The following is a 14,278-nucleotide window of genomic DNA, read 5'->3' on the forward strand; positions in this document are numbered from 1 at the left end:
AAAGCCAGGAGGCTGACGCTACCAGGAACACCGCCGGCGCCTCAGAAACTAAAAAGCGGCGGCACATCCGGGCCCCTCTGCCCGCCCGGCCCGGAAGTAACGTATCGGGCAGGGGCGGGGGCCGCTCTTCAAAGTGGATTCTTCCCTCGCCATAGCTCGTCTCTTTACAAAGTGCCTGGAATCACCCTCGCCACCCCCTCCCCCGGGTTAGCCGTTACTCTCTCGTGGCTCCGGGACGTCTCTGTACAAAGCTGGCTGCTGGGACAGGCAGCCCTCGTTTCACAGATAGTACCCCTCGCACCACGACTCCTGGGCTTCGCCAGCGCGTGTAGTAACGTCCCTCCGAGAGGACTCTTGGTGACCTCAGCCCCAGCCAAGCATAGGCGCACCTCTTCGGAGTCCTGCGGTGGAATCCCGGCCTCGTGCCCCGTCACCCCGCCACCCCGCCACCCCACCCGGGTTTGGGGGCCGTCAGTCACAGCGCTGCGCCCTCCCCTTCCGGCGGCTTGGCCGGGCCCGCCTCCTCCCCTCTTCCCTCCCCCACCCCTCCCCATGCGAGTGTCTCCCTCTCCCTCTCGCTCTCTCTCTCTCTCCCTCTCTCTCTCTCTTTTGTGAGTTATAGCAACCGTTGCCTTGTGAATCAAGCGCCATAGTCACCGTAGTCCTGGCGACTGTTACCCATCAACAACAACTACTCCTCTCCTCCTCCTCCTCCTCTTCCTCCTCCTCCTCCCCACCACCACCATCTCCATCACCCACCAACAACACCACAATAATCCACAGCCAAGGTGAATATTCTTCGGTCTCTACATGTGTGTGGGAGCGTGTGGCTGCGTGTGAACGCGTGTGTCCGTGCGTGTGTGTGTTCGTGTGTGCGAGCCGAGTGTGGCTGTGCTGGGGTCTCACTCCTGACACGGGGGCTGCCGCTGCGGCGCCACCGCCGAGGGGCTCTGTTCCCCGGGCTTGTTTACAATGGACCCTGCGCGCCGCGGCTGGGTCGGGGGTGTGGGCGCCGCGCCGCCCGCCGGCCCCGGCCCTGCGCCGGCCGCACTTCAGGGATGGAGCGGGAGCTTGGGGGGCTGCGAGCCGAGCGGGAGAGGGAGCCACAGTTTTCCGATGCGGATGCTGGATCTTTCCCTTAGGTCTGGTCTGAGGAGGAGGGTCAGGTGAAGAGATAAGAATTTGTTCTTTCTTTAATTTTCTTCTTTTCCAACGCTGCTGTTTCCTGCTTCTTTCAAAGCCGAAATAGACAACAGTGTGCAAGGGGGGGACCCAAGAGGTGGTGTTTTGTTGTTGTTGTTGTTCACTTGTGGGGCCTTGTTATGGGTTTTGTTATTTTTAATCCTCATACGTTGGTGAACTTTTCCCACCGCCCATTCCCTTCATTTTTGCCCCTCTTTGCCTGGTGCTGAATGGGCTGCTCTTCTTTCACCATCATCAGCTTCATGGTTTTCTTTTTTCTTTTTAAAACTGTATTTTCTTTGTGCGGCAAACAGTCTTAATATCCATTCAGCACTCTTCCCTCCCCCTCTTTCTCCCCCCCCACACACCCCTTGCACACATATTGAAACCTGGGGCCTGTTCGTTGGGCTCTCTTTGCTGTACTGGGAAAGATGTTTTTCTTTTTTAAAGTCTGTCTCCTCTCTCTTCTTTGGTGTGTGTGTGTGTGTGTGTGTGCGCTTGTGATTTAAACCGGATGCAGGGCATCTGTGATACTTGGGTTAGTAGTTATTGACAGTGCTTTATCCTTCATGTGGAGGTGGGAGGGGGAGTAGTGAGGTTCCGTTTCACTTTGATGATCCTCCTTCCCCGCAGTATAGTGTTAACAATTTTCATTGTGGTTATGAGACTTTGTGATGAACAGGGAAGGGACACAAGGAAGCTTTGTGAGAACTCAGTTCACAGTGTTATTTGTGACAGTTATGGTACTTTAAGAGTTTTTTTTTTTAAATCTCCTAATTTTCCTTTGAGAGTTGAAATTCAAGTCAAGTTCATAAAGAATGTATGAAGCTTCTCAACTTGAAACGTGTGTATATTTCACTTTCTTTCTGGTTAAGATCTAGGCATGTGTGTACTTAACATATTCTTTTTATTTACTTTTTGATTTTCTTTGGACAGTGACTTGAACCTGCTCAGGAGAGAGAACTTTTTCCTTTTTAAGTATTTCTTTTAAAAGTTATTTTTCTCTGTAGATTTGAATACTTATTAGTCCTTATATAGTTGGTTCTTGGTTAACGTTAACCCAGTTTTACAGATCCCCTAAATTTGTTCATTTTTTTCAGCTTAAGTTTTAGTTAATAGATTTATCAGTAGAGTTTTGATAATGAATGTGTGCTAAAACAAATATAATGTACTATTGTAGTTGCACATATTGAAGTTTTTAATTTACAGTTTTAAAATGCTTATTCAAATAGTCTTCTTTCTAACAGCAAACATATATTGATTTAACTGACACAGCAGCTTGTGAATAATGTGACAGTACTAATTATTCTTGAGATTGTCAACGAGCAGGGTGGGTAATTATAATGCTATTGAGGCTAATATTTTGTAAAATAAGAGTTGGGATTTTAAAAAAACTTTTTCAATTCATTTCCTTGTGATTGCTATTTTAAATGAAGACGATATTTTGTTCTGAAAGAAGTCTTTCTCAGAGCACTCAGATTTGTTTATAATTATTCCTCCTCTCCCCAAACTGGGTTCCATGCAAATCTCTAATACTAACTTGTATTTTTTTTTCTGTTCAGATGAGTGTCAAATGCCTGAACACTTTTGGATGGTGAAGCTCCTGGGTCCTATAAACTCTCTCTGAAGTTAATAGGAGTTTTGCTGTCTTGGGACAGTTTCAGACCTTATGCCATTTACATAATAGGTTTTCAGTTAAGTAAATTATATACTCTAATGTTATGGTTTAATATTTTATTTACAGTGTCTGAGAACTTTTTTTGAGGCATTTCACTCATGTATAGCTCAGGTTTTCTGTGATTTAGATTTTCATTCACAAGTTGATTTGAGAGCAGAACTTAAATTGAATTTCATTACTTTTCCATTTTTTGAAGCATATATGTGGGATAAAATTGCTATTAGAGCTGCTGTGGAATTGATTAAATAATCAGAAACACTGAGAAATGGTAAATTTAAAAAATTAAACACAAGGATAGATACTTAGCATTTACTTTATTCTTTCTTAATATTTTTCCTAGAAGGGACTATGTTATGTATTGATACTCTCTTGTGTTTTCAGTTTTTATACTAATAGAAATTTGTAAAAGTGATCATGCTTTGAAACTAAAACTATTAAATAGAAGTCACTTGTAACTTGTTTTGAATAGTCAAATGTCTGTGATTCAATGTATGTCATAATGCCTAACTCAGTCGTTTTGGTGTGTTTTGCCTATGAATTATATTAAATGGTGTAGGCATCATACATATACACATATATGGCAAACTAATGAATTTCTAGAAGTTTTGCATCGTTTCACAATGTTTTCATTAAATGTTGTAGTGATGCTTAGTTTTTTTTGTGTTATTCCTCCAGTACTCAAATAGTCTTGTACTCTACTTTGGTACTCAAATAAAAGGTTATAGTTTATAAGCTTACTGTGCTTTAACCTGGAACAGTTTATTTTACCCTAAACAATTTATTATGGTTAATTTTTTTACCATTAAAAATAGCAATTAAAAAATGAATGAATATTAAAGGCAAGTTGGTTTTTATGCGTCGTTTAAATGATAATGTATGTTACTTTTTGGTAACATTTTTCATTTCTTGAGAAAGTTGATATTGTGTTGGTATTCTCCAGCTGAAGAAATTAGCAGGCAGAATATAATGATTTTTGGTTTTCAGATTTTAAAGTCTGTGTGTGTGTGTGTGTGTTTGTGTTTAAATGGGTGGGCATAGCAGCAGATGTGTGGCAAAAGTTACACACACACACACACGCACACTTTTCCAGAACAGTAATAGGAATATTACTTTGTTCTTAGTATCCATAGTGAGAATGTGTTACAAGAAATGAGAATAGGGAAGAAGTAAACTTTAACATTTTGGAGAGGCTCCTGGTTATTTTGTTTTAATGCTGAACCTTTGGCTAAAAATCCTCTATTTGAGCTCAGTTACTTTAAAAACAGTTTTCATAACTGAGTAATTTGCCTTTAACTCTTTGGTATATATTCCCAGTGGCCATGACAAAGTATGTTTTAAATTCCTCTCTATTCACAGATACATAGTGTTCCCATATTTTGGAAATCCAAGATTAAGTGGATTTGACTAAATCTGACTTGTTAGGGACAGATGGCTGCTTTAAACAGGTGTCACTTTCATTTTTTACTGCATTGTGTTGGGACTTCCAGTGGTTGACAAAAGGGCTGTCTAAAGCAGGTGGCATCCTTTGCTTTTGTTATTAGTAAAATCTACTTTTAGAGTTATTTTTCTAGGAAAAGTTTTTTTTTTTTAAAGTAAAAGTTTTGAACTACTCAAGATTCATAATTTAACATAACTTTTATTTCTGAATATTCTATTTTTAAGTGGTAGAACTTGCAGATTCTTTCACAAAACACTTATCGATTCTTATAAATAATGGTAAATTCCCTTTGAATCCAGAAAAAGTACACAGGAACATTTTACACACCCAAGTCAAACCCCAAGGCCAATTTGAATAAAGTGAAATTTGGTTAACATGACAAGTTAACTTTTGTCATCCTTTACTGAAATAATTTTTTGACAGCATTTTTTATATGTTGGAAATAGGTGTTGTTTTTGTTGGTTAAGTATTTTCAAACTAAGACATTTCCTGACTTCATTTACTGCTATAAAGTTTATAGTGATCTTTTAAAATGATAATATTTTTAAGTATTAATGTTCAAAAATATGTACTGCAGTAAATAAAAAAACTATCAACCTATTGATTTCTAAGGTTCACTTTTACTCTACAATTCTGTCCTTTTCTGTGGGAATTTTATATTTCTTATAACAGATGCACCAGAGGGTGCTGTGCTGTTTGCAACATGAGATTATTATCACTAAGAATGTGAACTCACTAGAACTTTTATTTAAAGAAAAAATTTTTAATTATATATGCATTGAAGCATATAATAGGCTTATTTTTATGGAGTTTAACATACTATCTTAATTGGCAGTTTCACATCAGAACCTAACTTCGTGTACTAATACATATTACCGCAACATGTAACAATATAAAGATTGATATCTTTGGCACTGTCTGGCATTAGTCCTATAGGCATATATGTTGATTATCTTATGTAGATATTTTAATCTTTATTTCAAAACTTAGGTTACCCTGAGAATCATACTATTTGGCGATATGTGGCTTTATACTTCTTAAATTTCATATGATTAGCACATATCAATAATTGTCCATTCTTATAACACTTTTACATGGCATAATTAGTGATATGCTTTTTATTGTATAATCTTTAAAAAAACTGCACTGGAAAAATAAATGGCAATAGTGGTTATCAGGCTAATTCATAATAAAATAGTATTGACATTATCTAGATAATTCTGGCTGGTTGTATTGGTTCACATTTATAATCCCAACACTTTGGGACTGAGGCAGAAGGATCACCTGAGGCTATGAGTTCAAGAGCAGCCTGGGCAACATAGCAAGATTTCATTTCTGTAAAAAAAAGTAAAATAAAATTAGCCAGCCTTGCCGGTGCGTGCCTGTAGTTGAAGCTACTCAGGAGACTGAGGTGAGAGAATTTTTTAGCCCAGGAGTTTAAGGTTACAGTGGGCTATGATCGTGCCACTGCACTTTAGCCTGGGTGACAGAGCAAGACCCTGTCTCAAAACACCAAAAACAGAAACGAATGCAATCCGTACTTCATGCCGTTGGAATAGGCTGGTTTGATTGTTTAATTTGGCTTATTATCTGAAAACTTTTAGGTTCCCAGCCCTACTGTGTGCCATATACTTTTAAACTGAGAGTGATCTTATATTGCTTTTTGTATTTTATTTGTTCAGTGAGAGATTTTTAGGAGAATACTGAATCCAATCTTGGGCTACTTCTTGTATCATCGACTCTTTTCACAGCAATATATACTCTAAAAGACATACTGAAACAGTGATACCTTCCTTAAGTAAGCTTAGAAAGATACAGTTACAGCATATAAACTTTTTAATCTTGATAATGGATTTATCTGTACTAGTCCACATTTTACTATAATTAGTTAATTGTGATATTTTTATAAAGTAACCTTACAAGGCATAGTAGTTCATGTGTGTTAGACTGCCTCAAAGAATCCAAAACATTTATTAAAGTAACACTATGTTTAAATACTGGTCTTGCTAAAATAGGTTAGGCATTTTTCTTTAAAAATAAAGTCCTACAGTTTACCAGTTAGTTTTTGCCACTAAGATTTTTCCTTTTTTGAAACAGGGTTTTGCTCTGTCACTCAGGCTGGAGTGCAGTGGCATAGTCATAGCTCACTGCAGCCTCAATCTCCTGGGCTCAAGTGGTCCTCCTGCCACAGCCTCCTGAGTAGCTAGGACTACAGGCTGTTGCCATCATTTTAAAATTTAAAACATTTCAATTTTTTTTTTTTTTTTGTAGAGACAGGGTCTTGCTACATTGCCCAGGCTAGATTTTTGAAAGTATACTTTATAACAAGTTGTATTGCTTAAAAATCTTTATATTTGTAGTTTTTATTTCATATCAAATGCAGAGTGTTCTTAGTGAAAACAAATCAGTTAAAAATGGAAACGTGTTTAGAGTATCAATAAATAGGTATAAATAGGTTTTGTTCTTTAAACAGATGGATAGAATAAGTATACTGGTGAATAACAGGCTTTGGAGTCAGATTTCAGATAATCTCATTAGTTGTGTGACTTTGGACAAGTTATTACCTTCACTTAACCTCAGTTTTCTCATTTGAAAAATAGGATCAATCTTCCCTGCCTTATGGGGTTTTGTGAGGATTAAAGGAGATAATTTATGTAATGTACTTTGCTCAGTATTTGACACAATATGTGTTCAATACGTGTTGGCTTTATTATTAGGGAAGGCTGAGAAAATACCTATTCTAATCTTTTTGCTACCTAAGAATCCTTCGACCATCCCTTTTTTAATGAGCCCAAAAAGTTTTGAAAGACTTTGCTTACCAATTTATACTCATTAAATAATAATTATTCTTTTTCCTCCACTTTAAAAAATAAGGCACAGACAAGCTGCCAATCACAGGCTTGGATTATCATTTGATAAGCAGTCTTATCACACTGAATTAATAGAATGCTAGCCCAAAGTTATGTTTTAGTTTTACTCTGCAGCCTTATAATGGGCTCCTTTTACTAGGTTTGCATAACTCTCCTGGTCAAAGGATTTTAGATTAAGAACTAATGATGTAATATTTCATTATCTGTTATACTCCCATTGTCCAGTTCATTGTCCCACTTATATTTTTATTTTCACGTTATACATGAATTATTTGAAAACAGTCTGAGCCCTATTTATAAACTTTATACTGAATGTAGTCAGTAAAGTTTAATAATAATAAATAGTCTAGTCAGTTGTGTAAAGATGAGTTTATCAAAGAATTATTCTACATTTTTATAATGCATTGCTTAGAATTGTTACTTTACTAAGGGTAGAAAAATGTGTGAGGTTACTACTTGTGTACCTACAGCAATAAATAATTTTGGGATGATTTGTCAATCCCAATCTTGAGTTGTAAAGTAACCTTGGAACATTATTTAGTGTAATATATAATATGAAATCATAGAGGAAATATATCACCTGTGGCTTCCTTTCATTAGATATTAAAGATGTTTAAGTAACATTTTCAAGTTGGCTGCTTAATTATTAAAGTTGCTATTCAGTAATTTCCTTTATTTCTATATTTTTCCTGAACATTTTCATCAGAATGAAATATTTTTCTCATTTTAGAGTGATCTATAAACAGTCCTAATCTTTCTCAAACTGGAAATTTGACTTATATATTTCAGTTGAGAATTTACCTGATACTATATGTCTTTTCTTTTTTGCCAAAGCATTGTATATTGTACAGATGTTTGTCTGTGTCACTCAATTCACCATTCTCCCCACTCCCGTTAAGTGTTTAGTTACATGACCCCCTTTGCGTTATTTTTGTAGATAATTAGCCCCAACATATCAATTAGACTGACTCTTAGCTTAGCCACCTCCTCTGCTTCCTTTCGCCAGTGAATTTGACACAAATTTAAAAGGAACTTTTGGGAAAAGTTTAGGAAATGTGATTTGGATGGTCAGGTTATGCAGTCATACATTACTTAATGATATGGATATGTTCTGAGAATTACGTAGTTAGGTGATTTCATCATTGTGTGAACATCATAGAGTGTACCTAACACACACCTAGATGGTATAGCCTGCTACACGCCTATGCTATATAGTATAGCATATTGTTCTTGTCTATAAACCTGCGTAGCATGTTACTGGACTGAATACTGTAGGCACTTGTAACTCAGAGATAAGTATTTGTGTATCTGAACATATCTAAACGTAGAAAAGGTAATGCATTGTGTCAAGATGTTTAGTTGGTTATGATGTCACTGGGCTATAGGAATTTTTGAGCTCCATTTTGTTATGGGATGTGGTTTGTTGTTGACAGAAACGTTATGTGGTGCGTGACTGTATGGTTATTCTTACCATTTCTGATAGTCTATTATTATCTTACAATTTCTACTCATCTGACTGTCCTCTTGGACAAATTTATAACCTTGTTGCACTATGTAATTTGAGTGTGGTTTTGATTCAGAAGGCTCCCTTCTTAGTCCTGGCTATGTACTGGCCTCTGGCTAAGTACCTTAGGGTTAAATCTGTAGTCCATAAATACTGTGTTTGCACAATCACAGATGCCTGCTGTTGTTGACTTTTAATTCCTGGATTCTCCTTTCTCACTTTTATTAGAAGCAGTAATAGCCAGCTAGTACTGCTTGCCTTTGCTTTAGAGTGCTTGGTCAAGATTTCTGGAGGTTCTTGGTAATTCCTGTTTAGGCAAAAATGAGGTATTGGGTAATAGGAGTTGAGCTTAGGAAAACTAATAGAGTGAGACAGCTGTCCTCAAAATAATAGTGTGTTAGTTGGTAAGAGGAGACAGATATAATGAAAGATGATAAAAGGAGAAAGGACAGCGAGTGACCAGGCCAAGATATAAAGGACTTCAAAAATGCTAGCCAAAGGAGGTTAAAGAGAAAATAAAGGTTCTCACTCTATTTCTAACTGTAAAACCTTAGCCTAGTCACTTATACCCTATAGGTCTCAGTTTCTCCATCTGTAACATGAAACAATAGGGCTATGGGATTTCTAAAGCCCTTTCCAATGTATGATTCTGTAGCAAGATTGACACTGGGAAAGGGAAGGAAACATGCCAATAACATGGAGCCAAGAATTGGCATTTCCCTTACTCATGTTCTCAAAGGCTAGCAAGTTGTTTGCTTATTGTTTCTTCTGGTAAGAACAAGAAAGAAAGAAAACCCACAGCCTGGTGCTAGCATAATGGCCATACCTATAGCAAAGTCTCAGAAGGTTCCACCATTTCAATGGCTTCTGTAGAGAGTGGTGGCCAAGTGCCCTCATTTTCTCACCCACATAGGAATTAGCTGAGTCTCACAGCTTGAGCTCCTGCCGGAGCCAGCTTCTCTATGTATGTGTGCCAGACAAGTGTCTGACATTTGGGGCTCCTCCTGTCTGTTGCTCACCAATGAGATATTTAAAACAGGACATAATTTCCCGAGTATGTGGATAGGCAATTTAACATAGAGAGAGAGAGAAAGAGAGTGCGAAAGCGAGCTAGTGCATGTGTGCTCTCTGATCAGAATAAAAATTAATTTAGGTTTCTGTTGATCTCATTTTTAAGACATTTCTTCCCCAATTATTGAAGCTATTCAACTGGTTTTTAAGAAGAGCTAAAAATCCCGTCAAGGTCTAGACAAAGCTCTGAGAGCCTTTGGACTACTTTGGGGTCCCTGGTCTGGAAAGCATTGCTATCCTCCACACTAGTCTCATATTTTTCCATCGGTAATAGTTACTGCTTTTCTTTTTCTTAATATTGTTTATACTTGGATAAGCATTCTTTTAATTCAGCTTTGGTAGCAGAAAAAATAGTCTTTTGTTTAAGAAGTATACATTTTCTTAAATTTAAAAAAATTTTTAGTTTAGGCTGGGTGCGGTGGCTCATGCCTGTAATCCCAGCACTTTGGGAGGCTGAGGCGGGTGGATCACGAGGTCAGGAGATCGAGACCATCCTGGCTAACACGATGAAACCCCGTCTCTACTAAAAATACAAAAAATTAGCTGGGCGTGGTGGCGGGCGCCTGTAGTCCTAGCTACTCGGGAGGCTGAGGTGAGAGAATGGTGTGAATACAGGAGGTGGAGCTTGCAGTGAGCCGAGATCACGCCACTGCGCTCCAGTCTGGGCAACAGAGCAAGACTCCATCTCAAAAAAAAAAAATTTTTTTACTTTAATACTACTTTGGTTAGTAGACTTCTCAAGATTTTAGAACATAGCAGGCTAAAAGAGGAAGCATTTTTGCATTTATTCAGGATAAGTCATATATTCTGCTGTATCTCAACTCTTTTACCAGCCTAATAGGGGAGTATATTAAAGCTTAGATTGTAATTATTGATTTAAAAAATTTGTTTTTGAATGCTTTGTTTTTTACTGATTAACTTAGACATTTTCAAGTTTCTGGACTACATTCAGATTTGCATGCCTAATAGCATTTGTGTATTTCAGTATAACTTTCATCTTTAAAATATATCTCATCCCCTTCAGTCTCAGTCAGCATAATTTACTTTAATGTTCAAAACCATTTTAGAGATTCTTTGCTTGTCAGTTAAGTTTCCTCCATGTTTTAGTTGTGGAGGAATGGGGGAGGTTGCTGTAGAAGGGCAGGAAAAGCAGATACATTTAGGAATCATATCCTGTTTCTATTGTTAGACATCAGTGCATTACATATTTTCCCCAGTTAATTTTCCTGGACCATTAAGTTCAGGCGGGTGTGGGGGCTTGAGGTGGGACTTACGGGGCGTAGGGAGGTGGGAGACAGAAGACTCAGGTGATCCAGTATTTCTTCCAGATTTCTTTCCTTACCTACTGTAATATTGTGCACAATACATCTATTTTTGTGAAGACGGGCATTCTGTTTAATTTTGTTAGTGATTCCTTTTTTCTAAAGAATATATCTGTATATATCTATCCATTAGTACATTAGTACATGGAAAATAATATCTTTCTTTTTTAAGGAACCTGAATTTTGATTTAGTCATTCACAAATTTTAGAAAGGAATTAAAAAGACTGGTGAGAAAATCTAGTTCATAAGCAAGGTAACAGTAGTGATGCCTTAAATCTACCTCTTTATGTTTTGCTTTGGATAAATGGTTTTGTGGATATATGTTTTTGCATTAGAATTTAGGTTTTCCCCTGATACTATTTATGCTATTTTAAATAACCAAAGAGTAAAATCTGTCACATCAGGCATTTGCTGATTGGCATCTGATTATATCTAATGACAGTCTCAGAGATGAATTTTGATGATATGTCAGTTTAAGGGTCATTAATAAAAAACATGAAAAGCTATTATATGAGTAATCTGAAAATCACCTTTACAACTTTAAAAGCACAATATGTATTTTGATGTGCCATGGTGAAAACCCAACATGAAAAATCAGTACATAACACGGAAACCCATAAATTTAGATTCTTTGTTTCATAAAATGATTATATTGCATGTGTCTTAGGAGCATTTTAAAATACTTTGTTTAGCTCACACTTGTAATCCCAGCACATTGGGAGGCGGAGTTGGGAGAATCCCTTGAGCCCAGGAGTTCAAGACTAGTGTGGGCAACATAGTGAGACCCTGTTTCTACAAAAAATTAAAAAATTAGCCGGGTGCAGTGGTGCCTGCCTGTAGTACCACCCCCTCAGGACTGAGATGGGTGTATTGCTTCAGCCCTCGAGGTGGAGGCTGTAGACAACCCGGAGCCTGGGCAACAGAGGGAAACCCTGTCTCAACAAAACAAAACAAAACAAAACAAAACAAAACAAAACACAACTTGGTTAAAAAAATTACTTTTCAATTAGAGTGTAGTAGATATATTAAGAAAAATGGAGTTTAACTTAATGTGTTTTGTGTATGTGTATGTAGATATTTAGAAAGTCATTTTAATTTACATTTTGCTTGGTGTTGTAGAACAATCAATACTGTTTTTGTGCACTGATTTTTGCATTATCCATCTCTTGGAGGATCGTTAGGAACATTTAGTATTTCCACCTCAGTGCTATTTTCTTGAGGCAAAGAAAGATTAGGGGAACTGTCTGATGAAGTTCTTTGAATGACCTTCGTGTGGTTTTGTGAGCAATTTTTAATAGTGTCTCACATTGTATGATGATTTTTAGAGGCTACTTTCAGTTAATAAAGGCCATGAATGCTGAAATTGAATTAAATTGTAGTTAAAGAAAAAAATTGTAATTCATTCCAATTATAGGAGGTTAAAATATTGTGCTGTTGGATCAACATTTGATATTCTCCTTATTTTTAGAAGTCTGCCAAGTTTTGAATTGTAAAACCTTTTAAATAATATTGAATGAGTAGAGCTGTATAGTAGTTGTGGGTTTATATTTCAGCAAAGATTTGAATGCCATATGTCTTGGAAGTAAGGTGGGATTCTTTTATCTTGGAACTTGGAAAGAGATTTATTTTAATATTTTGATTGGGTTAGGTTTGCTTGAGCATTTTTGGGGGTTGATAGAAATGCAAATGACTATGGACTGGAGATACAGATCAGAGTAATTTGTGAGAGGAGGTAATTGTAGCGATCCTGATGCAACACTCACTTCCAGTCCTACTGCCCATGATAAACTTTGAAGTAAAGACTTCCTTCTTTAATGATGTAAGCCTCTCTATTAAAATGTGTTTTGTTAATTTTCATTGCTGCCTGGAATTTCCCAAATGTACATTATCTGGGAGCTTTGGAAGTTCCAGTTTACCTTCTGGATTATAAACCTTAGAAAGAATGCCAATAGATGGCACCCCATGCCCAGAACAACACCTTAATCTGAAGGAATGGGGTAAAAAATGAAGTGCAGGATCATATAATTTGAAAAACTAGAGTATGAACAGTGACTAGTACAATGTAGAGAAAAAGAAATATCATTTCAGGGACTAAATATGAATCCCAGTTCACCATATTCTGCATATCTAGTAATAATATCACTGCTATGACTGATGACATTTCTAATATTTGATTCAAAAACATTCTAGCAGAGACCTAAGATAATTGGATAAATTAGTCTCTAAGCTTTTGGTTTTTTATTTTGTCTTTTAGCTTTAATTTTGAATGAGGAATTAAAGGATTTATATCAATGTATATTTAGTGCAGTACTATTTTGGTTAATGTAGGAATCCCTAAATGACTTAGATTTCCATTGAGTTTTAAGGAGCATAAAGAAATGAGAGAAATGGGTTATTAGATACAAAATTGCATATTCTCAGCTATGTGGACATATTTTTTAAGGTTTCCAATTGTAGAGGGTTACAAAAAGGACATACGATATTTGGGAATCAAGAAGGATAAAAAAGTGTTGGAAGAGATACTGAAAAGTGGAGTTGAATGAAATTAGTAGAGAATTTGGAAATAAAGATAAAAATAAGATGGAAAAGTTACATTATGAATGGTGAAATAATTTATTGAATGAACAATTTCTTTTTAAAATCTTTACTGTGATTTTTACCTAATGGGAGGACCCAAGGAAAAAGATTGTACTTAGCCTCTTTTTGAGCACCACATTTGTTTTTTTGTTTGTTTGTTGGAAATTTTTATAACAAGGTGCTGGGATCTTTGACTAGTATTGTATGAGGTTTGACTATTTCTAGACATTGTATATGGAAAAGATTAAATGGAGGTGTTGCCTCAGAGTTTTCTTGTAATTATTTTATTATTACAAGGTAATATATTAATATATAAAAAACACAAAATTAGCATATCCAGTTGGGATATCTGATTAGTTTATCTGATATCTAAAGCAGCCTACATTTGTAAAGTCAGTATATAGTAAAAAACTGTGTACCATAAATGTATATATTCCTAAAACATTTTATATTTTGGAACATTTAAAACTTACACTGGAGTAGTATAATAAACTCCCATATGCCCATTATATGGATTTAACAAAGTAGTACCTTCTATTGCTCTAAAGCTATATAATTTGAAATATTTGCATATTGAAATAACCTTGAATCATTCTTTACTTTGTGTTGCTTTGAAAATATTTAAATCTTATGCT

At 36.5% G+C, this 14,278-nt stretch overlaps 1 protein-coding gene across 42 annotated transcripts in view; it reads left to right on the top strand.

The window, feature by feature from the left end:
- Positions 1–416: 416 nt before the first annotated feature.
- RFX3 (regulatory factor X3) overlaps positions 417–14,278 on the top strand; it is a 308,560-nt gene continuing 294,698 nt past the window's right edge. For 4 of the 42 annotated variants that reach the window (XM_063787177.1, XM_054657795.2, XM_063787196.1 and 1 more), the window contains exons 1-2: positions 1,822–2,026; positions 2,745–2,876. Coding sequence is in view for 6 of the 42 variants with exons in the window: in XM_063787186.1 (XP_063643256.1) it covers positions 2,005–2,026 (22 nt within the window). In the remaining 36 variants the exon portion in view is untranslated. Of the gene's footprint in view, positions 789–959; positions 1,167–1,714; positions 2,027–2,744; positions 2,877–14,278 lie in introns of those variants that run through there. The other 38 variants (XM_016960369.4, XM_063787175.1, XM_054657801.2 and 35 more) reach the window with 26 other exon arrangements.

Source organism: Pan troglodytes, chromosome 11, assembly GCF_028858775.2.
Source record: "Pan troglodytes isolate AG18354 chromosome 11, NHGRI_mPanTro3-v2.0_pri, whole genome shotgun sequence".
NCBI classification, from domain to species: Eukaryota; Metazoa; Chordata; class Mammalia; order Primates; family Hominidae; genus Pan; species Pan troglodytes.